We start from the raw sequence: 23,469 nt of genomic DNA, 5'->3' as shown, positions 1-23,469 counted from the left end.
TTAAGACAACACTCAGGACTTTACTCCTGGCTCTGTGCTCACAAATAACTGCTGACTGACTTGGGGGACCATATAAGCTGCCAGGGATCCAATCCGGGTGGGCTGCATGCAAGGCACATGCCCTACTTCTGGACTGTCTCTCCAGCCCCATTTTCTTTTCCCTTATGATTGTTCTTGGCCCCAGCCTGCTGAGTGCACTATGGTTGATTCCCAGCATCCCATATCCCCCCAAGCACCGCCAGGAGTAATTCCTGAGTGCAGAGCCAGGAGTAATCCCTGTGCAGGGCTGAATGTGACCCAAAAAAAAAAAAATGAAAAGAGCTGGATCAGAGGGATAGTACACGTGTCAAAGCACTTGCCTTGCATGTGACTGCACTGGCTTGACCCCCAGCACGGCACGATCCCCTAAGCACCACCAGGAGTGACCCCTGAGCACAGAGCTATGAATAATCTCCAAGCACTGCTGGATGGCTCTCAAAGGCTAAAACCAACAAACCCCCAAAAGCCAGACACAAAGGAGTACATATTCTATGATTCCATTTATGTGAAAGTCTAGAAATCTCAAACGAATCTACAGTGACTGAAAATGCCAGGGATTGGTGTAGAATGGGAAGTTGGTTGGGGGTTGCGTACAAGGGAACCCGTTCTGGGTCATGAAAATGCCCTGTCAATTGTGGCAGTAATGACACACTTCTGTGTGTATCAAAACACATCGACTACACGTGAGTCCATTTTAAGTAGCTCTTTCAATTTAGAACTACTTTTCATTTCATTTTCTTTTCATTTAGGTTTGTTCTGTTCATCCAGCTCCTCCCTCCCTTCACTGTGGCTGTGGATGGTGTTGGTGATTGCAACGACCAGGGTTCACACACTCGCCCTGCTGAAGCGCTCCCATAGTGCTGAACTGCGGTGCTCGCTGGGGTGGCACAGCAGGTTGTGTTGTTGGCACACTCGGCCAGTTCTAATCTCTAGAAACCACACCTCAGACGAGCCTCATGAAAAGGCTGCTGGGAGGGTGGAGACTTAGGATGGGGTTCTTGGGAGTCAGCAGGGCTGGCAGCCCAGAGCCAATCTGGGGAGAAGCTGCATCTGCCAGCAGTGAAGACACCATGGCCACACCACACCCACACCATATGGGACATGGCTCTAACGCTATAGCCCGTCCAGCACTGCTGCCTGCTGGACCTACCACCTGATCCTCACCACTCAGCCCCAGGAACCAAGACACGGCTCCTGGGTACCACTTTGACCCCGGAAGGGATCCTGCACCTCCCTTGCTTCTTCTATGGCAGTTCCTGTTGGCTGAGCCTCAGCATCAGCCTCTGTGTGGAGGTTTGCAGTGCTGGAAAGAGCCACTGTCCAGCTTTACTAGGGCTAGGTGAACTCTACTATGTAAAGGAGGTCCCCCAGGACATCCAAGGCCTTTGAGGACAGAGTGACAGCATGGGTGTTTTCTAGGGCTGGTCCTTGTGCCCTGCCACAGCCTAGCTGCCCAGAGCCTCAGAACCGATTTTCTCATGGCTCCGGGAGGCTGGAAGTCCAAGTTGGATCTCTAGGTGGGTCTGGTTTCTCCTGAAGTCTTACTCTCATTAACCTGCGCCTGACCATCTTCTCATTCCTCCTTGCGTTTGCTTGTGCACGGGTCAGGGTCCCTTCCTTGTTATAAGGACGCTGGTCAACAAGGCGGATGAGTTGATTTATGTTTGGGGACTGTCCCTGAAGTCTTCAGAACACTGCCACCCTCTGAAGCAGTGGGGGATGGACTTGGGTGTTTATTTTTTTCTTTTTGGGTCACACCCGGCGATGCACAGGGGTTACTCCTGGCTCTGCACTCAGGATTTACCCCTGGCGGTGATCAGGGCACCATATGGGATGTTGGGAATTGAACCCGGGTGGGCCATGTGCAAGGCAAATGCCCTACCTACTGTGCTATGGCTCCAGCCCCGGGTGTTTACATTTTGAAGGAACACCATTAGCCAGTGATGGGTCAGGGGCTGCTAAGAATCAGCACAATAATTCGGGTAAGAGGTATTGAAGGCCTGAACCCGGGCAGCAGCTCTGAGGTGTGGGAGGTGATCCAAATGAAACAGAAAAGCAGAACTGTGCCCAAGGAGACTTGCCAGGTGGTGCCAATCTATGAAATGTGGAGTTTCTGAGAGAGGAAGACTTCCAGGAAAGCTCTCAGAGCAGACCATGGGCAGATCAATATATTGGGATGCACATACAGACAATGGTTGGTATTTTGGATCAAAAGGTTTGTGGTTGGGTAAAAAGCAAATCTCTAGACTACATACTCAAGGCTGGGCCTGGGGTAGGTGGTTGGACCAGCATAAGATTCATGGAGTAAATACAGACTGGGCAACAAGCCACAGATTCAAGTTATGGTCTGGACCCCATTAGCCTAACCTTTTCTTTTCTTTTTTTATTAGTGAAACACCATGAGGTACAATTGTAGACTTACAAATTTTTGTGCTTGGGTTTCGATTATACAATGATCAAATACCCATCCCTCCACCAGTGCCCATTTTTCACCACCATGGATCCCAGTATCCCTCCCACACCCATCCCCCCCATCCCACCCTGCCTCTGTGGCAGGGCATTTCCTTTTGTTCTCTCTCTCCTTTTGGGTGTTGTGATCTGCAAAAGAGGCATGGAGTGGCAATCATGTTCGGTCCATAGTCTACTTTCAACATGCATCTCCCCTCCTGGGAGGATCCTCCAAACACCCTTTATTTGGTGCTCCCTTCTCTATCTGAGCTGCCCTTTCCCCTAGAATGCCCAGTTGGCCTCTAAGCCATGGAGTAATCCTCCTGATACTGATCTCGGCTATTCTTGGGTATTGATCTCCTATTTTGTTACTTCATATCCCCCAGATGAATGCAATCTTTCTATGTCTATCCCTCTCTTTCTGACTCATTTCACTTAGCATAACACTCTCCATGTAGTACCATTTGTATATAAATTTCATGACTTCATCCTTTCTAACAGCTACATAGTACTCCATTGTGTAGATGTACCAAAGTTTCTTTAACCAGTCATCTGTTCTTGGGCACTCAGGTTTTTTCCAGATTCTGGCTATTGTAAAGAGTGCTGCAATGAACAAACAAGTGCAGATGTCACTTCGACTATACATTTTTGCCTCTCTGGGATATATTCCCAGGAGTGGTATTGCTGGGTCAAATGGGAGCTCAATTTCTAATTTTTTGAGAATCGTCCATACTGTTTTCCAAAAGTAGCCTAACCTTTTCTTTTAGCTTAGTTTTTTATTGGGGGGGGACACATCTGGCAGTGCTCAGGATGGCATATGGCATGTTGTAAATCAAACCTGGATTGGCCATGGCAAGGCAATCCCCTTACCTGCCATACTGTTTTTCTGATCCCTAAATCTAGGTTTGGAAAGATAATTGGTCCTTAGGGTTTACTCTTCACTCTGCCCTCAGGGATCACTCCTGGCAGGCTCAAGGGACCAAATTGGGTGATGGGGGTTGAATCTGGGTCGAATATGCATATGCAAAATGCCCTACCCCGCTCCAGCACCAGCTATGGAATATATTAAAGGTTTTAGGGCCCAGGCTGTGGTGTCATGTTAGAGCCCAACCTGGCATGTGTGAGATCTCATGTTCAATCCCTAGCACTGCCCCTCATCTCAGGATTTGGTGCCCAGCACCACCACAACAACAAACAAATAGGCACTATTTGGGACCAGGGAATGTAGTCAGTGGCAGGGCACAGGTCCTGCATGTATGAAACCCTGGGTTCAAGTCATATATAAATTCCCTGTCCCATAAGCACAAGTCCCCGTATTGGATCTCCAGAGTTACCCCCTGGGTGCCAAGTGCAGTGCCAGTGACTCTCTGTCTGGAGCTGCACCCTGAGTGTGTGACACCCCCCCCAGGGAGCACCACCCCTCAGCATGTGGCAACATCAGCCATTGCAGTGGCGGCAGCAACAAAGGAAGAGGCAGGGAAGCATGCTGTGCTGTGAATGTTCCAAAGGCACAGTTTCTACCCAAGCTGCATTCTGTGGGCACCTACAATGCTGGTGTTTGTGCCAGGAACTGGAGTTGCAGATGGGCACTCGCTAGCATTCACAGAGCTTCAGAGATGAAGTCGATGCCTCAGAATCATCTGTGGGACTTCTGCCCAGGCCCCTTGCTGGAAAATATGATTTAGTAGGTAGGGCTCATGATTCTGTTTTAAAACAAGCACAGAACAGTTTTACAGAGGATTGTGTCATGCAGTCAGGGTGGAAAACCACCAGTGAGTCAGGCACCAGCAAACTCACGAGCAGCTGAGTTCTCCCTCTGCCCTCCCGGCCACATCCGCGGCACCATCTGAGCTCAGGGTCTGGTAGGGAGGCACATACGTGTGCATAAGGAATCGCCAGGATTTGAGTAAAGGAAAGATCAATTTGGGAGAGGAACATATCCGCGTCTTCGACATTGATCCCAGACCCAGTTTTGATCCCTAACGTCCCATTTGGTCCTCTAAGCACTGCCAGGAGTGATTCTTGAGTGCAGAGCCAGGAGTAATTCCTGAGCATTGCTGGGTGTGAACCCCCCCCCCCCCCCAAAAAAAAAAGACTGAGTGAGGGACCAGAGGTTGGGCACTTGTTTTGCACCCAGCTGATCCCGGTTCAATCCCCAGCATCCCATATGGTTCCCTGCGCACTGCAAAGAGTGATTCCTGTGTGTAGAGCCAGGAGCAACCTCTATGCACTACTGGGTATGGCCCCAAAACAAAGACAGAGAGAGAGAGTTGAGGGACCAGAAAAAATACAAGGGTTAAGGCATTTGCTGAGGGACAGAGAAAGGAAGGAAGGAAGGAAGGAAGGAAGGAAGGAAGGAAGGAAGGAAGGAAGGAAGGAAGGGAGGGAGGGAGGGAGGGAGGGAGGGAGGAGAGGAAAGGAGGAAGAAAGGAAGAAAGAGGAAGGAAGGAAGGAAGGAAGGAAGGAAGGAAGGAAGGAAGGAAGGAGAAACAAGGAAGGAAGGAAGGAAGGAAGGAAGGGAGAGAGAGAGGGAAGAAGAGAGGGAAGGAGAGAAAGAGAGCGAAGAGAGAGCCTAACACCGTCTTCCTCAGAGGAGCAGGAGGGAGAGGTGGAGCACGGCAGAGTGGAGGAACCTCTGAGATAGGCAGATAAGGCAGGAAGATGGGAATGTAGATGAGAATGTGGGTCAGGGCTGGGAGGAGAGATCCTAGAGCAGGACTCCTACTGTTCTGTCATCAAATGTTGGAACTATCAAGACATCATGAGAGGCCGGGGTCACAGCTTGCATAGGATTTGGGTAGCCAGTGTGCCAGGGAACTGGCCACAGGTAAGTGACACAGACAGGAGACAACGCCGGTGGTGTGGGGTCAGGGAGCGCAGATACGCTGCTAGCATCTCTGCCTGGGAAGCCTTCATCTCCTGCCTGCTGGTCTCTGTTAAAATACAAACTGTATCCCAGCACTCTGCATGCTTATGTTGTTTTCCCAGGGCGCCCATTTGAGACCTAAATGGTCTCCAGTGGCGAGAGGAACCCAGGGGACAATGTTGGGAATGATTCTGTGATGCCAGGGGAGACGCAGGGAGAAGAGTTGGGGTGGTGAAGGCAGGAAAGACAGATGGTTTCCACAGGTCTGGGAGATAAAAATAGCCATGATGGGGGCCTTGAAGACAACTCCAAGGGCTAGGCAGGAGCTTTGCATGCAAGAGGCCCAGGCTTGATCCCCTGGTTCCCCGAGCACTGCTGGACGTGATCCTGAGCTCAGACCAGGGAGTAGCCTGTGGGCATGGCTGCGGGTGGCCCAGAAAAACCACAACCAACCAGCCAAACAAAATTGTTCTGGTTGGAGTTTAGGGGCATGAAGTAAAATTGCGGTGCAGGAGGGAGCAGGAGAAAAACTCAGGGTCAAGCGCGTGCCTGGAACGCCGGGGTGAGACACGTTTGAGGAGGGGACATTTAAGGACTTTCTGAAGGGGCAGAGTTTGAGACCGAGATAAGCTTTGTTTTCTTTCTGTGCCTGGGGCCCACCCAGTCACCCTCACCTGAACCTGACGTCATCCTAGGACTTTGGCCTCTCTCCCGACAGGCGCCTGACCATCAGACCCCCTCCACTGTCTTCCCTAAAGCTTCCGGATGGTGACTCTCTGGGCTGAAACCCTGGGCATTGCTCAGGACATTTAGTCACAGAGTCCCAATGTAGATAGGTGGCTCCACTTGCTCTTCCCACCTGCATTTAAAATTTTAATTGTAAAGTGAAGACATAGAGCACAGGAGTTTTGGCACCTGCCTCGGAAGCAGCAGACCCCAGTTCAACCCCCAGCATCCCGTATGATCCCCAGAGTGCCAGGAGTGATCCCTGAGCACAGAATCAGGAATAAGCAATGAGCACCATCAGAGGTGGTCCCCAAATGACCTCCCTCCCAAATAATAAAATTCCCGTTTGAAGCCTGGAGAGGGTACCACGGTCAGGGCTCATGTTCATGTGTGCCAACCTGGGTTCAACCCCCAGAACCACATGTTTCTGCAGGCATCTCTGAGAGGAAACTGGAGGCCCCTCAAGCACCCTCAGGCTGGCCCCGGTAGCCTGGTACTGTAGGACCCAGTGGCACTGCATTCTCAGACTGTGCCAATTACCAGTGAAGACTGGTGGGGCCCCGGGGCCTCACCTCCTGGATTCCACTCGGGAGATTTCCCCAACTCTTCCTTCCCCCTCCCCCCTCCTCAAAGATTGCTCTTCCAGGGGCTTCCCATTGCTTTAAGATAAAAATCCCTTAACTGGGCAGACAAGGTCCTTCACTGTTTACCTCTGTGCTCTGCTCACATGTTCTCTATGGTTGGGGGTCTTAGACCTTCCTCACCATCTCGTGGCTCTTTCATGTAGATGAGGGTTCTACATTTCCAGACCTAGCAGAATTCAGTTTCTCCTCCCCTGGGAGAAATGACTCTCAGAGTATAGGGTCCCGCCATGAAGGCACATGCCTGGGCCCAGGGTGTACCATGTGCCTTTCTGTCCTTGGCGGTGACAAGGGAATGCTTTATCTATAAACACGGAGCACACCTACCCTGAGTAGTGGTCAAAGGACGTGCTCCCTGGGAATTGTTGAAGGAAAGAGAGAAAGGATGGGTGAATGTTGAAATCACTAGAAGTGATGGGGTGGAGGATGGTGAGTCAGGGACCAAAGTCCTGGGTGAACAGGACGTTGACTAGCTGCGCTGCATGAGGTGTGCATGGACGCTGTCTTCCAGGGAAATCACCTCATTCCTCAGTGGCTAGTTTCTTATGAGGTTATGTGACTAAAGGAGGGTGGGTTTATTAAAATGTGTTTTAAAATAAGTGTATGGCTTGTTACTTGCAAATCTTTCATTTGCGTACCTATGAAGCGGGTGGGGAGGGAGCTGCTAGTCATGAGCAAGTTTATTTGGGAAGTAATAAAACCAAGGTGTGATCTAGACAAAATAAGTGACTTTGTTGTCATCCCCAAAGCAGTGCAAAAGTGTGAAGGCTGGACCCCTTTGGAGTTGCAGAAATTGGGGTCTGATAAAACTCTAAGGAGTGCCTATGCCAACCCAGAGTAGACTGGACTCCTCAGAAGAGGAGAAAATTCCACAAGGAAAGAGAGAGAGAGAGAGAGAGAGAGAGAGAGAGAGAGAGAGAGAGAGAGAGAGAGAGAAAGAGAGAGAATTCAAAAGAAGACCACCACAAAAGCTCAAAGTCCGATTTCCAGGGCTGGATAGAGAGTACAGTGGGTAGGGGATTTGCCTTGCGTATGGCCAACCCAGGTCTGATTCCTGTACCCATATGGTCCCCAAGTCCTGCCACGAGTAATTCCTGAACGCAGAGTCAGGAGTTGGCACTGAACTCAGCTAGGTGTGCCCTCTGCCCACCAAACCAAAACAAAAAAAAAAACACACTCTAAAAACAAGAACAATTCTTTATTTTTTTATTTATTTATTTTTTTTGGCGGCACCCTAGCAAAAGATTTGTATCCATACAGGACTCCCAGCTGGCAAAGCTTGGGGAAAACCCCATAAAAACAATTGCAATAGCAAGCAACGCACATTTCCACTCTGGGATTGACTGAATTCCAGCCTTTCTTTTACTTTATGGGGTTCTCTATTATCTCTCCTGTCTCTGTCTGTCTCTGTCTCTCATAGATCCTAAGTAGAACTATTTGAAGTCATTCCCTGTGCTCTCTGGAAATTCTTTCTGCAACATAAAGGCAAGAGCTTGAATCTGGGTGGAGATTGGGGTTGACTTCTACCCGACTGACCCCCTAGGCACCCACCACTGACAACACCTCTTTTATTTACTCTGGATCTCATTAGAGTTTCTTGATTATGGGACAGGCCTTTCATGTGTCAGACCTGGGTTTGATTCCAGGTACCACATACGACCCCCTGAGCCCTACCAGGAGTGATCACTGAGTAGAGAGCCAAAAGTAAGCCCTGAGCACAAGCGGGTGTGGCCCCAAACAAAAGCAGCTTCTTGGGTATACTCCTACACTTGTCTCAATGGACAAGTTTCAAAGCCTTGCTCCAGTCAGCGGTCTTGCAGCCTCCATCACCACCCCCATCCTGCAGGAATGATTAAACTGAATGATTTCACCTTGCATGGGTTGGCCCAGTCAGGTGAGCTGGGCAGGTGAGTGCTTTCTTCTGGGATCTGGGAATTGGGAAAGAGATTCAAGTGATAAGCTGCAGAAACACAGGTTGAAAGGCTGCATCAAGAACTGTCGAGAGAGGGGTGGCTAGAGGGGACAGTTCAGGGCCAAGCTGCTTGTCATGTACATTTTGGTTCAATCCCCAGCACCATATAGAGTACTCCAAGCACTGCCAGGAGTGATCCCCTAGGTGCAGCATCAATAACTAAGAAGGAAGTAGTCCCCGAGCACTACTGGGGATGGCCCTCAAACTCTAAATTTAGAAAGAAAGAAAAAGAAAGTATTGTCAAGAGGGCCAGAGAGATCACGTAGAAAGTAAAGCACTTGCTCTGCATGCAGCAGATCCTGTTTCCATCCCCAGCACTACCCGTGGTTCCCTGTGCACAGAGCTAGGGGTAACCCTTGAACATTGATGGGTTTGGTGCCCAGATCAAAAATAACATAACCAAACTCAAGGAATATCAAGAAATGCACATAGAGTCTCTGAAATTGATTTTTTTGGTTTGGGGGCTGCACTGATGGGTGCTCAGAGGCTGCTGCCAGCTGGGCCATTGTTTCTGGCAGTGCTTGGGGGACCACGGGGTCCTGAGGATAAAATCTGGGGTTCCCACGTGCTCATGCTCCTGCCGATTGATTCCTCTCTCCCAATATTTTCTAATATTTTGAAAAGGTTGCCAAAGTTTGCAACTAGGAGATTTTAAGTTCAAATCTGGCTATTTGGTTTCTGTTGTAAAATTGTCCGAGGGGCCAGGAGAATAGCTCGAAGGGTTGACGTGTGCACCTTGCCAGATGAAGGCCCAGGTTTCATCCAAGCATCCCCCAGCACCATAACTCCAGGAGCTCAGGAGCACCACTGGATATGACACCCCCCTCTCACCCCACCCATATACACACACCGTGTCCCCCTGAATCTCATAGTTTAATATGGTAAACATGCACTAGAGCTCAGCAATATACGGGGCACAGATCTTTCCTTCCCTTGCTCTGTACTGCTACCATCCAACTAGCTTCTCCATTCTATCATCTCTTCAGCACCTTGTGGCTATCTGAAAACACATGTGGAGCATCAGGGAGGACTACACGCCAACCGGGCACATAAGGGAGAAAGCCGTGGAGAGAGTACAAGTGGCACAAGGCTGCTTTAGCATGAACAAGGCCTTAACTGTGATCCCCAGCACTGCATGCTCCCACTTTGCCCAGTCTGGGTGTAGGCCCTACAAAAACCAAAAGTTAAGGGTCAGAGAGATAGTTCAATGGGCTGAGTGCACGCTTTGTGTGCGGGAGGGCTGTGTTTGATCCCTAAGACCCCTTGTCTCCCAACTACCACCCAAAATAGCCTATGAGTCCTGCTGGGTGCAGCACCAAAAAAAAAAAAAATCACACAGCACACAGAGAACTGCCCCCACATCATTTTGTTTTGTTTTGTTTTGTTTTGTTTGTTTTGTTTTTTTGAGGAAACTCGGCAGGATTGGGGAAGTAAAAAGAAAGAGAAGGACACTCTCACCACTTCTCAGAGATACAAGAGGACCTAAGCTTCCCTTCGCCAAAACACCAAGTGCTGGCCAGAGAGATTGCTCAAATGCTGAGTGTATTTGCATGTGGGAAGCCCAGGTTTGATCCCCAGAACTACCTGGCCTCCTGAGCACCATCAAGAGTGACCAGAGCCCAGAGTAGACCTGCTCACCAACAGGTGTGGCCCCAAAACCAAAAGAGGAAGAAGGAAAGAAAAGGATTAAAAAAAAAAAAGGACAAGTAATTTCATCCTCTTGAGATCATTTACAATGTAATTGCCTGAAGAAGGCAGGGAGATACTAGAAATTCAGCAGCAACAAGGAAAGCAAAACTGGAAGAACTAGATGACATTAGGCTCAAACAATACAAATTCTTGTATGAAGGTGGAATGTAAAATGTAAATTGCTCTCCGGAGTTAGGCTCTTGCTGACTAAGGATCCTGGCCCAAGAGGACGGGGTGTGGGTACTAAAAGCCTCTGCTAGGAGGGGAACAGGGAGAAGGAGTCACAGAGGAAGTGACAAGCACTTTGGGAAGGGCGGTGGATTTGCAAGGGCTCAGAGGGCTTGGAGGAAGAAACTGGGGGGGGGGGGTCTGGGAGAAGAAATTTGAGGGATTTAAGATTTGATCGTTTATACCGTTTTGGATCATAGGCTCAGCCTGGTAAGTTACTCTCAGGATGCCGAAAACAGAGGTCTATATTCTGTTTTCTTTTCTTTTTTTAATATATATTCTGTGTTTCTGCAGAGAGAGAGAGAGAGAGAGAGAGAGAGAGAGACAGACAGACAGACAGACAGACAGAGGACAGAGACAGGGAGACAGAGAGACAGAGAGACAGAGAGACAGAGGGAGAGAGAGAAAGAGGGGGAGGGAGAGAAGGGGAGAAAGGGAGAGAGAAAGGAAGAGAGAAAGAGAGGGAGAGGCAGAAAGGGAGAGGGAGAGAGAGAAAAAGGGAGAGAGGGAGAGAAAGGGAGTGAGGGAGAAAGGGAGGGAGAGAGGGTGGAAGGAAGAGAGGGAGAGAGGGTAAAAGGAAGAGAGGGAGAGAGAGCGAGTGAGTTCAAACAGACTGGAGCTCCTGCTTTACATGCAGGGGCCTGAGTTCAAATCTCTAGCCCCACACCAGCAGGAGGGACCTCTGCGTATGGAGCGAGGAATAACTTCTAAGCATTGCCAGTTGTGGTTCCCAAACCTCAAATAAACCAAAAAATAGAGTACGCTTCCTGCAAGAGGTGGCATTGAGCAGCATTTTAAAGAGGCTAGAGGGAAAGACTTCACAGGCAACCTAAGGCACAGTGGCAACTGCTGAGTTCGAAAGAGGAGATGGTCACTGTGCAGTTAGAGTCTGGGGTCACGTGGCCTGTGTTTGGTTTGAGTCATCTGTCAAGCTATTTTTATATCTTGGGAATGTGCTTTCCATTATTATGGGATAATAGTAATATTGTATTTCTTCACTGCTCTCATGCATCCAACCTCACTTTTAATATTTCTGAATTTAGGTCACAGCACACATTTGTCACCCCAAAATGCTTGCTTTATCAAACTAGAAGAAAAATTGTGGTAGGCTTATCACTGAATGTTAAATTCAGTCATCTACAAGAAGATATTCATTTGAATATCAGCTCAGCTAAGTTATTGTACTGAGGGTCATACAGCTGAATTTTAATTTGTAGCCCAAAGTAGTACATTGGGTATCTTCCAAAGGGCTATACGGTGACAAAGTATTGAAACAAGAAATTATTAATTGGCATGCATCAGGAATGCTTTTTAAATGATGTAGGGATGACCAACTCTCTAAATTGGACAATGAAGTTACAAAGCTGGAAGAGCTGACTTCACTAACCAAAATGTCTGACATTTAGAGTGATGAATGTTTAATTGTCAATAGTTGCTAATTATCAAGAGAAATAGGGTAGATTAAAGGGATATATAGTTCAATTTTAAAAAAGAAAACAAGATAAATACCCAAGAAAAAACAAGTATCATTAAAAAAAAAAGAAACCAAGTTTAATACTAAAGAAATAACATGTATCACATATATGTTCTTTGTAATGTCTCACAATTTTACTGTTAGTTTTGAAAAATGTCAAAGAGATCAAGATATAACCATAGGTTATGGAAAACATGCAGTCATGCTATACTTAACCAGATGGTCTAAGGTTTATGTAAAACTTTGGGCAGAGTGAATGAGGATGCTTACACTTGACCTTTGGGTACCATACTGGAGAAGACAGGCGATCCAATTAGGATAAAAGCCAACATTTACTATATGGCACTGAGTGAAGGGCCTTTAGAGGTTTTTTGTCTTTTTCAGCTTCAGCGATTCTCTCAGAATCAGTTGTACAGTGAGAAAGTGAGAAAGTAAACCCAGGACTTTTGCTTTCAGGTCTCTCCCTTAGAGCGGCTATGATGTTAGAACACCTACCCTGTGTGCTTTGATGAATGCACCTGTTTTTTTAGGTTGGGTAAAATGCATATATTCGTGGGTGGAGATATATAGTACAGAAGGTGCATTCATCAAAGCACTTTTGCTCGCTTTTTACACCGCTGACCAAGGTCCATCCTCGGAGAAGCCCATATGGTCCCCTGAGCCCCGCAGGTGCTATCCCTGAGTGCAGAGCCAGGAGTAAGTGCTGGTTATGCCCCCACTCCCTCAAAGAAGCATATATTCAAATATCATTTATCTGTCCTACTTTTTTTTTTTTTTTACAATCAATGACATCTTAGGATCAGAAGTCGGCGAAATAACTGCCTTCTAGGATTATTGAGGATAAGATCAATATCTTGCAGGGTGCCTAGAAAAATTATGCACCAGAGGGCTGGAGTTACAAGTGAGCCTCTGTCTTGGAAGCCTACCCTGAAACTGGCAAAAAGTGTACAGTAAGGAAGAGTGTCTTTCGTAGCTTTGATTTTTCTCGGCATAATAAATGCTGTACCCCCTAAAGCCAGTCTACAGAGTCTGCGGGTATAGAAGACCGAGTATGTGGGAATCTATATACTTCCAAAAATACTGAGTGAAGTCAACAACTGAAAGATGGAAGCGACCCTCCGGCCTCAGCTGCTCTGCACTGAAACGAAGCGGTGGGGGGCTCGCCGCTCTTCCCCTTTCATCATTTCTGCTCCCATCTCCTTCAGCCTTTGCCCAGGCTGCCTCAAGAAGCAGCTCTCCTTCCCCGGACCTGCAGGCGGCGGCTCCCGGGCGGCGGCAGCGCAGCAGGGCAGGGCTGGAGCGGCAGGAGCGAGGGAGGGCGGCGAGCGCGCAGGGAAGAGCGGCGCGCGGCCACGTGACTTCCTTCCCAAGGAGCCTCTGCTGCAGGCCTCCCAGCAACCGGCGCTCCCGCCTAACGACGCCTGCGTGCTCCGGTTGGCCCTTGGGGACGCCGGGGGCGAGCAGGCACCCACGGTCGCACAGCTCATTGGCTCCGGCCGCCTTCGCTCAGGCGCGTTGCCCGGGCGCCCGCGGGCGGGGCTTCCGGAAGCCCCGCCCCCGGCCCCCGGGTTCGTGGCTGGCTGGCGGCTGCTGTCACTCCCGGGCCGTTTCCCTGGGGCCGGCGCTCTGCTGCGGGCGGGAGGAAGAGGGGCCGGACTTTGGGGCCTGAGAAGCCGTCGTGGCCGCCGCCGCTGTCCTTGCGGCTGCTATGAGCAGCAGCGGCCGCGGCGCCCTCCGAAGCCCCGCGCAGCGCTGAGCGGCGATCGCGCGTCCGCCCTAGCCGTCCGGGTGCCCAGCGCCGCCGCTCCCGCCGCGGCTCCCGCGCCTCCCCCTGCGCCGCCGGCGAGGCCCGGCGGAGGCGAGGATGAAGATGACGGTGGATTTCGAGGAGTGTCTGAGGGACTCGCCCCGTTTCAGGTAACCGCGGCACGGCCGCCCGGCCGTCGCGCCGGCCTCGCCCGGGCCGGGCGGTGTGGGGGGCGCGAAAGCCGGAGCCGTCGGAAGGCCCCCGACAGCGCGAGCGGCCGTTGCCGTCGCCCCGAGCCCGGCCGGAGCCCGGCCGGCTCCCCGATCGCCCCTTCCAGGAGGGGCGAGGCCGGCCGGGGAGCGGAGGTCGCCTCCTCCTCACCCCCTTTTCTCGCCCTCTGCCCGGGGCGGAGCGCCCCGGAGGCCAGGCGCACCCGCGGCCAGGAACCGGGGGTGCCCCGCGTCTCCGAAGGCTGGTCGCCCTTTGCGTGGACGCGCGTGCACGTCCCCCTTCCTCTGGCTGCTCATCCTTTCCCCTTCCTTCCGCTCCTTCCTTCCACCCCCACCCCACCTCCCCTTGGAGAGGAGCTTGCAAAAGGCGATGCACCCGCGAGCAGTTCACTTAGTTCCTCTTTGCGCTTTTCCTCCCCGCAGCACCCTCCCAGCCCCGGAGTGGGTGGGAGGAAGGAGTGTGGGGCGGGGGCGGGGGGGCGATCTGGGACGTGGACGTGTGCAGCTTTTGCGGGTCCTCTGCCAGCGGGACTCTCGGGAAGGCGCTGGCGGCCGGTGTGCTCCGGGACTGGGTGGGCTTTGCTGCCGGCGGGCCCCCACGGGTCCGAGACGCGCCGCCTTCCCGTGCGCTTGGGCGCTTTGGAAGTGGCGGGGGACGCGGCTGTCGGGCGCTCTTGGACCGAGGGCTGAGGACTGGGAGAAAGAGAGGGTATTTCTTCCGAGAGCGGAAGTAGGAGGGTTCTGAAGATTGCATTGGTGTTCCTCTTCCCGCAGCCTTGCTGCCCGGGAGGGCCCCGGATCGCTGTGGGATGCTCCCCGGGAATCTGTCACCGAAACTGATGCGGTGGCAATCTGATTCACTTGGGGTGGCTGCCCTCCCAGGCCAGAGGCGTTAGTCCCCAGGGGGACCCGAGGTCTGAGCAGCTCTTTCCGTTCCGGGCATCCTGGGAAACTCTTGATTTGTTTTGGGGAATGGAGTTTAGCTAGGTTATGTTTCATAGTGCATTTATTTGCAGGACTGTCTTTAGTCGGCCTTAAAAAAAAAAGGGGTGGTGTTGTTGGTGGTGGTGGATATTGAAACTTCCGTTAGTGACATTTCTTGCAAGCTTCCTCTAAACAGTGTGTGTGTGTGTTTCTTTGTTGATCCTAAGCCAGGCCTACATTGTAATTGTTCTCATCCTTATCACTGTTGATTTGATTTTTCATTCCCCTTAGCAGTAAGAATACAAGTAATACGAAAAAGGAAATAATGAAAAACTCAGGAACTTTTCCCTTACAAGGGAATTTAAGAACACCTTTTGGTTTTGGCTTTTTTTTTTTTTTAAAGTGTTACTTTGACTCTTGCTTATAAAAGTGGCACCTGATTTGACTATTGCTGGTATTAGTTTCAGCAACTCTTATGTGAGTGTGGATTGAAGGATTCAGAGGAGGGTTTGTTAAGGCAAGTTTCCAGGTTATGGATTTCATCTAAAAGTGTAAAGTAGAAAGCTCGGTAGCTTTCTGTGAAATCTTTATTTTTACTTTTTAACTTTATTGAATCACGATGAAGCGCAGTGTGAAAGTTTTATTAATGCAACTCAGTTTTTTTTTTCTTTTGGCCACACCTGGAGGTGATAAGGACCTATTCCCAACTTGGGGGTTGCAGCCTCTGGTGGTCAGGGTGCATAGGATGGCGATGGCAGGGATTAAATTCCTGTCTTCTGCATTAAATCCTTGCCTTCTGCATGCATCCCTTGCGCTCAGTCCATTGAGCCCTCTTTCAGCCCAGCTGTTGGAGGGAGGCGGGGGTTAGGAGTGAAGGGGATGAGGGGAGGTTTGGGCTACACCTAGTGGTGCTCAGGGCTTCTGTGTTAGGAGCTTGCTCCTGGGGTGTGGGGGGAACCATATGGGATAGCAGGGATCCAACCCCAGTCAGCTGGGTGCAAGGAAAAGTGCCCTACCCTCTGTAGTATCTCTCCAGCCCCCACTATTTGTTTTTTAATGAAATAACCACAGCATTTTTCTCTTAGACTATGTGGGTTTGTGTTCAATTTGCTTCATGTGCTGAATTTGATTAAAAAAAAAAGTCAGGGAGTTCATTGAAATGGTAGATCAGAGATCCTGTGTCCTATCCATTCATCCTTGGCAAGACTTGCCCCTCAGGGTTTGGCCCTGGTGGCTCCAGGGCATTTTAAGGGCATTGTAAAAAAAAAATTCCCCTTATTATTTCATTTTTTTTTTTTTTAGAAAAAGAAAAAGTTGAATGAAGTGTTTTGGAATGACTTGTCATTGGTCTTATTCACAAACCATGTGAAGTCTTAGTTTTTTAAATAAAGGACTAATTGAATAAAAAGAGGGAATATACTGATGAAATTATATGGAATTTATATTAAACTTGCATATAGTATCTGTTCTATTTAATGAAGATACTGGCAGTTTTCACGAGCCTCTTCCAGTATTCCAGTTATTGTTGATTGTGAACTGGGAAGAGAAACCTAGAATCAGAGACCGCTGATTTCTCGTGTATGCTCTGGAGACAAGCACCGTAATGTCGGGAAGCCTGCCTAGAAAGAAAAGTCTTATCATTCTCTTCTTAAATTAATTTTTATCATTTTCCATTTTCTGCTTTGTGTGACATTAATCTAACAAGAGTTCGAATCTGTTTTACAAGTTGTTCTGTAAACTGCTGAGTATACTTTTGTAATGTTTCATATTTCAGAAGTCTTCTCTTTGATTTTTGGGGCAACACTGCCTGGAAAAGTTGCATTTGGCGCTGCCTGGGGACCACAGGGTACGGGGTGGGACAGGGTTTCCTGACTATAAAACATATGTCCAACCCGTTGAGCTGTTTCTCCCCACCCAGAAATCATCTTCTTTTTGTATAAGAGTAACATAAGAGTATTGTTCACGGAGAGTGGTAAGTTGGAACTTTGAAAGTTGAGGACTGAGTTTTTCTTCCTGCCCTTTTTTTTTTTTTTTAAATAAGGGCCATTCCAGGAGGTGCTTGGGAGACCATGGAGCCATGGAGCTCACGGGATCAAACTCGGGGTCTCGTTCATGTCTGCATGTGTTCTGCCATTTGAGTCACGTTCTTGGTGCCAGGAGCCTTTGGTTTTGAACAGGAAGGCAGCCTGCATGATTCATACCCTCCAGTGCCCCCATCTACATGGTGCCACTGACGTTTAAAAAAGAGGCAGTCCTATTTTTTTATTTTCCTTCACAGGTGAATTCTTCGAACATTTTCTTGTGGTGTGTGGAAGTTACTGCATCCAGGGCTGTAAAATGAATGCCAAAGGCAGCTTTGGCTGAAGATAGGTTCCAATAGTGTGCAAGCTTTAACTCCCCCCCCCCCAACCCCCCTGAAATTGATAAGGAATCTCTGAGGACTGGCTGAAATAGGTCAAGAAGGATGCTGCAGTTGTAACTTTGTTTTTAGTGATTTGAATAGTCATTGGTTACTCTAACATTCCAGTGAACATTTTGTTCTATTTTTAGATTATAAAGCACTTTCAATTTGTGTGATTTGGGGCTCCTTTCTGAATTTTAAAAATCCACCTTACGAACCAAAATCTTTCCCATCTAGGATGCCACTAGAAAGTAAATGTGTCAATAAGTGTACTTAAGTCAGACTTGCTGTTTTTCTTTATTTTTTTTTTCTTTTTGGGTCACACCCAGCGATGCTCAGGGGTTCCTCCAGGCTCTGTATTCAGGAATTACTCCTGGCCGTGCTCAGGGACCATATGGGATGCAGGGGATTGAACCCTCATGGGCCAGGTGCAGGTAAACGCCCTACCCACTGTACTATTGATCATTCCGGCCCCAGACTTGCTGTTTTGACCAGGATTTATTGAAGAAACTTGAACTTATTTTGGTCCTAAATTTTTTGGTCCTAAATTGTATGTTCAGTTGCTTTTTAATATTTTGTAAAATTTCAGTTTCATTAAATTTGCTGCATATTTATTTAAACATTATGACTTACTCAGGAAGTGAATATTTGCTTTGAAACAGAAAGTTGAATTAATCAGTGCTTTCGGAATGGTGAAAGATTTTTGCTGTAAGCAAATATATTGACACAAGTAAACTTTCAACTGCTTTAGTAACTCTCTTAAGAGGGGGGAGGGGTCCAGACCATGGCTTACCACATGGGAAGCCTAGCAGGCTACACTGAGTTACATGCCCTTCATGTAACTCTGACCCTTACCAAAAAAATCCTTCAAAATGCTTATTGTGCTCCATTCTGAAAGGTTTTTGTTTGTAAATTCTATTTCAGATATAATCCGTAGTGGTTAATTAAGGTAAGGGTAAAATCTTGAAAAAGATATTTGGGGTGAAAGGTGAAAAGTGCTTGGCTCCCGCCCCCACCCCCACCTGGGCAGGTGATGGTGGGGCACGCCCGCCCAGCAGTGCTCACACCTGCCTCTGTGCTTCGTGATTACTCCAGCCCAGGAATGGGGACCATATCTGGTGGCTGGGGATTCCGATCCCAGCACTCCCTGCTGTCCTTATCGCTCGAACCTTGGGGGGAGGGGGTGGGGTGGTGAAAGGTTTCAATAGGTGAAAGCTAGTGGAATAGAATGTAACAGTCACACAGATACATACTGGGTTTCGCCGGCACCACCCCTGACTGCTTCTCCGCTTTACCTTCCTCCATCTTTAGAATACATCTACTAAAAACCAGCCCTTGATACACTGCCCGCAGGCAGGGATGAGGGCATCCTCACTGAAGGGGCAGACTTGCCATTGTGAGGTAGTTTTTTTTTTTTTTTTCTTTTTGCAACCCTGGGGATGCACAGGGGTTACTGGGTTACTCCTGGCTCATGCACTTAGAAATTACTCCTGGTGGTGCTCGGGGGACCATATGCTGGGAATCGAACCCGGGTCGGCCGCTTGCAAGGCAAACGCCCTACCAGCTGTGCTATCCCCCCAGCTCCTGTGAGGTAGTTTTGTTATGTGTCCAAACAGAGGGATCCTGCTTTCTGCCCCGGTCCCGCCCCCTGCCTCCTCTCCCCCGCATTGTTTCAACAGCAGAAGATGTACATTTTGTGTGTGTGTGTGCAGGGGGGTGGTGCACACACCCAGCGATGCTCAGGGTTATGCCTGGGTGACTCAGAGGTGCTGAGGACCAAGCCCGGGCTGGCTGCATGCAGGGAAAGCATCTTTATGCACTGTGCAGTGGCCCTGACTGGAGCTGCACATTTTTAGCTGTGATGCTGGTGGCGGGGGTGGTGCTCAGACTCCGCTGCGGTGCCCACTGAGGTTTGTCCCCCGTTAGCCGTGCTGCGGAGGCACATTCTGCCTCTAGTGCTGCCTGGGGCCCGTTGATATGTTCTTGTATGCTGGCCAGGGCTCCTCTTCCTGGCCATCGCGGTTTGGTATCTTTTAGTTGTGATGCTCAGCAAGGGTGAGTCCCCTCTGGTTGCAGGGGTCCCGTGTTCCTGACTGGGGTATGGCTGGGGACAGCTTGTGGTGCAGGGGACCACACGGCAGAGTTGCCAGGATCCAGCTCTGCACATGCAGTGGCACCAGGGAGCAGACTGGTGACTTTCTGTTTGCAAGGCAGGTGCTTTAGGCCACCCAACCAGAGCGGGGAACCCCCTGCTTTTTCTTCAGTGAAGCTTCGAATTCTTCATTTAATATAATATTGACTTACGTTGAAATAAGGAAGAACGAGGTCTAATGTGTCAAACCACATACTCCGTGCGTTCTAATTTTATTTTCTTCCTAATAGAAACCACTTGTCTTAACACCTTCTATTGACTATCTGTTCTTTCTCTATTGATTTACAATGATGCGTACAGGAGCAGCGGTGATTGAGCCTATGGGGGGGGGGGTGGAGAGAGAGAGAGAAAGAGAGAGAGAGAGAGAGACAGAGAGAGAGAGAGACAGAGACAGAGAGACAGAGACAGAGACGAGACAGTGCACTTGAGTTCAGTTCCTGGCATTGCCTGGTGTGGTTTAGATGTCCCCGAGACTGTTTGGTGTGGCCTTGATGACCTCTGAGCAACATCGGGGTGAGCCTGCCCAAGTGGCCTTTAGAAACGTGGCATTTGTGCAAACATGTATTCTTTTTCCATAAGTGTGTTTGTCTGTTCACCTGCAAAGACCAGTAATAGTTTACTTGCTCTCCTTTATATCACAACTACAGGAGTGTGCATTTACTGTGATGTCTGGTGAGACGAATTTAGCTTGTTATTTATTTGTGTTTTGCCCAGAACTTCATGGCTAGGATCCTGGAGGATTTGTAACTTGAAGTGGGCTCCTCGATGCTGTGGGGCCTAAGCATACCACATCCTTGGCCTCTTGTGCTGAACTGACTGCCCAGTTCCCCAGGATTTGCGGGGGAGGGGCTGACCTCATGAACACTGCTTAGAAGGTCCCAGAGATCAATAAGACAAAACCAGAAAAATTTTCAAATATTTGGAAATGAAGAAACATACTCCCTAAATAACCAAGTGGTTCAAAGGAGACAAACAAGGAAGTTAGGACATACTTTCAAACAAATATAAGTAGAACAGAACAAGTCTAACTCATGTATGCAATACAACTAAAATAGTATTTGGGAAGAAATTTATGCCTGTATCTACGTTTACAAAGAAGAAATCTTGGGAAGGAGCGGTAGTACAGGGGTTCATGCACGTGCCTTGCATGCAGCTGACACTCTGGTTTAATCCCCTGCTCTGGATAGAGTCCCCGAAACATTGCCAGGAGTGACCTCTGAACACAGAGCCAGGAATAGCCCCTAAACCCTGCTGGGTTTGGGCCAAACCCTTCCATTTTCCCTCCACAAAAGAAGAAATCTCAAATCTGTCATCCAGCATTTCATCTTAAAAAGCTAGAAATGAGGGTCTGGAGTGATAGTACAGCAGGTAGGGCATTTGCCTTGTACGTGGCCAACCCAGGTTCAATCCCCGGCATCCCATATGGTCCCCCAAGCACCGCCAGGAGTAATTCTTTAGGGCAGAGCCAGGAGTAACCCCTGAGCGTTGCTGGGTGTGATCCAAAAAGTCAAAACAAAAAAAGAAACAAGAAATGAAGAGCAAACTATTTTTTAAAATTCTTTTTATTAAATCATGGTGAGATACACCCTTACAAAACTGTTCATGATTAGGTTTCGGTCATACAGTGTTCCAACACCCATCCCAGCACCAGTGTCCCCGGTTTCCCTCCCATCAACTACCCCACCCCCAGTTTGTGTCTATGGCAGGCACTTTCTCTCTCTCTCTCTCTCTCTCTCTCTCTCTCTCTCTCTCTCTCTCTCTCTTTCTCTCTGCAAGCTAACTTTGAAGGAGGAAAAGGGAAGGGAAGTAATAAGATGAATAGAAATAAATAGAATAACAGTACAAAAAAAAAATCAAAGGAATTAAAGGATGTTTAGACTGACCAAAGGGAGAGAACACAAATAATTAGATTCAGAGGTGAAAAAGGTCATCTGCACTGTCTTAGAGAAGAAAGGATTATAAAAGCATACTATGACTAATCCTATGAGAGTCAATTAATTGAGACAAAATGGATCTTTTCCTAGAAAGTCACAAAATACTGAAAACAACTCAAGAGAAATAGGAGGCCTGGAGACTTTACTCAAGTGGTAGATCACATCTCATTTGTATAAGACTGCAGGGTTTGATCTTGGCACTGTAGCAAAAACAAAACAAAACAAAACAAAAAAAGCTGGCTTTACTGATGAATTCCATTAAAAGTTTTGGTCTTTGTTTTTTTTGTTTTGGGGCCAGATCTGGCAGTGTTTGCTCCTGGCCTTGTGCTCAGGGATCACTCCTTGTGAGTTCAGGGGACCATGTGTGGTGACAGGGATTAAACCTGGACCAGCTGTGTTCACGGCAAGCTCCCTCCCCATTGTGCGATTGCTCTTGCCCCCAATTCTATCAAGTATTTAAGGCTGAAATAATAGAGTAGAGAGTGCAGTGGGCTCAGTGCACACTTTGCATCTAGGACACCTGGGTTCAGGCCCTCGCACTGCTTGGATCTGCCCAGAGCAAGGAGTGGTCCCTTAACACGGTTGGATATGGCCCCAGAACAAGAAGAAAGAAGATGAACTAACAGTTCCGCACAGACCTTTCCATGAAATCCAAGAAGGAGGTATTACATCTCAGTTCATTACCTTGCCATTAAAACCAGACAATGATATCTATCAGAGGAAAGCTGCCGATCAATAGCCCTTATGAATACAGGTAACAGAAATCTTCCTCAAAATATTGGCAGGCCAAATATAGCAACATGTGAAAGGAAGGTCACATTAGGACCAAGTGAAATTTATTTCAGGAATGAAAAAGAATCAATATAATATATATGCTGTATTAATAGAACAGGACAAAAACTGTAATTGGCTTAATAGAGGTAGGAAAGCATTTGGAAAAATCCAATATTTTATAATGAAAATGTTAAATAAACTAAAACTAGGAAGTTTAGTTAACTGATGAAGTACCTCTATAAATAGTCTCAGATGATAGCGTCATACTTGATGGTGAAAGACTGAAATTAATGAACAAAAGAGTATTGATTAGTTATTTGGGAACAAGGGGCCACACCCAGTGGTGCTCAGGGCTTTCTCCTGGCCCTGCATTCTGGGATCTCTCCTGGCAGGGCTCGGGGGACCATAGGGATGCTGGGATAGAACCTGTGTTGGCCACATGCAAGGCAAGTGCCCTGTTTGCTTACCACTGCTCTGGCCTCAGATACTGATTACTAATGGACGTGAGTTTTTTTCTTCTGTGGGGGTTGGGCCATATCTCTCAGTTCTCAGGGTTTACTCCTGGCTCTGCACTCAGGGGTCACTCCTGGTGGTGTTTAGGGCAACATATGGGGTGTTGGGGATTGAACTCACCCCAGCCCAGGGGGCATGAGTTTTGTCTTTGGAATGACGAAAGTGTTCTAAAATTATATAGTTATGATGGCTGTATAACTTGAAAAATATTATAGTCCACTAAATTGTCTACTTTATTTTTCATTAAAAATTTTTTTATGTAGGAGTACTGCTCTTTATTCAGCCACTGATTAGCTGATTGAATTGGGCATGAACTCCACCTTACTTTTTTTTTTCATTTTTTATAATTTTATTGAATCACCATGAGAGCAGTTACAAAGCTTTCGGGTTTAAGTCTCGGTCATACAATGAAACACCCGTACCTTCACCAGTGCCCATTCTCCAACCCCCAAAACCCCAGTATATCCCCATCCCACACCCTTCCCATACCTGTGGGGCAGATGATTTCCACAGTACTCTCTCTCTACTCTGACCACATTCAATATTTTGACACTAGACCCACCATTATTGTTTGGGATTTTACCCCAACACTCAGATTTGCTGAAAAGGCAACAGTAGACAATTTGTTTTCTGTTGATGGTTAAGAATAACATATGATGTCTCGTGGCTGCAGTAGTGGCTGTGCGATTTTGAAATTCCGAAATTTTAACA

The 23,469-nt window shown here is 48.3% G+C and overlaps 1 protein-coding gene across 9 annotated transcripts in view; it reads left to right on the top strand.

Annotated features, from left to right (window-relative positions):
- The first annotated feature begins 13,688 nt into the window (after positions 1 to 13,688).
- The window catches only part of ACAP2 (ArfGAP with coiled-coil, ankyrin repeat and PH domains 2), a 138,531-nt gene continuing 128,750 nt past the window's right edge, over positions 13,689 to 23,469 (top strand). For all 9 annotated transcript variants that reach the window (XM_056121146.1, XM_056121142.1, XM_056121145.1 and 6 more), the window contains exon 1: positions 13,689 to 14,000. In XM_056121146.1, coding sequence (XP_055977121.1) covers positions 13,948 to 14,000 — 53 coding nt within the window. In that variant the 5' untranslated portion in view covers positions 13,689 to 13,947. The remainder of the gene's footprint in view (positions 14,001 to 23,469) is intronic.

Source organism: Sorex fumeus, unplaced genomic scaffold, assembly GCF_029834395.1.
Source record: "Sorex fumeus unplaced genomic scaffold, SorFum_2.1 ptg000044l, whole genome shotgun sequence".
NCBI classification, from domain to species: Eukaryota; Metazoa; Chordata; class Mammalia; order Eulipotyphla; family Soricidae; genus Sorex; species Sorex fumeus.
This window is presented reverse-complemented; position numbering and strand designations above follow the sequence as displayed.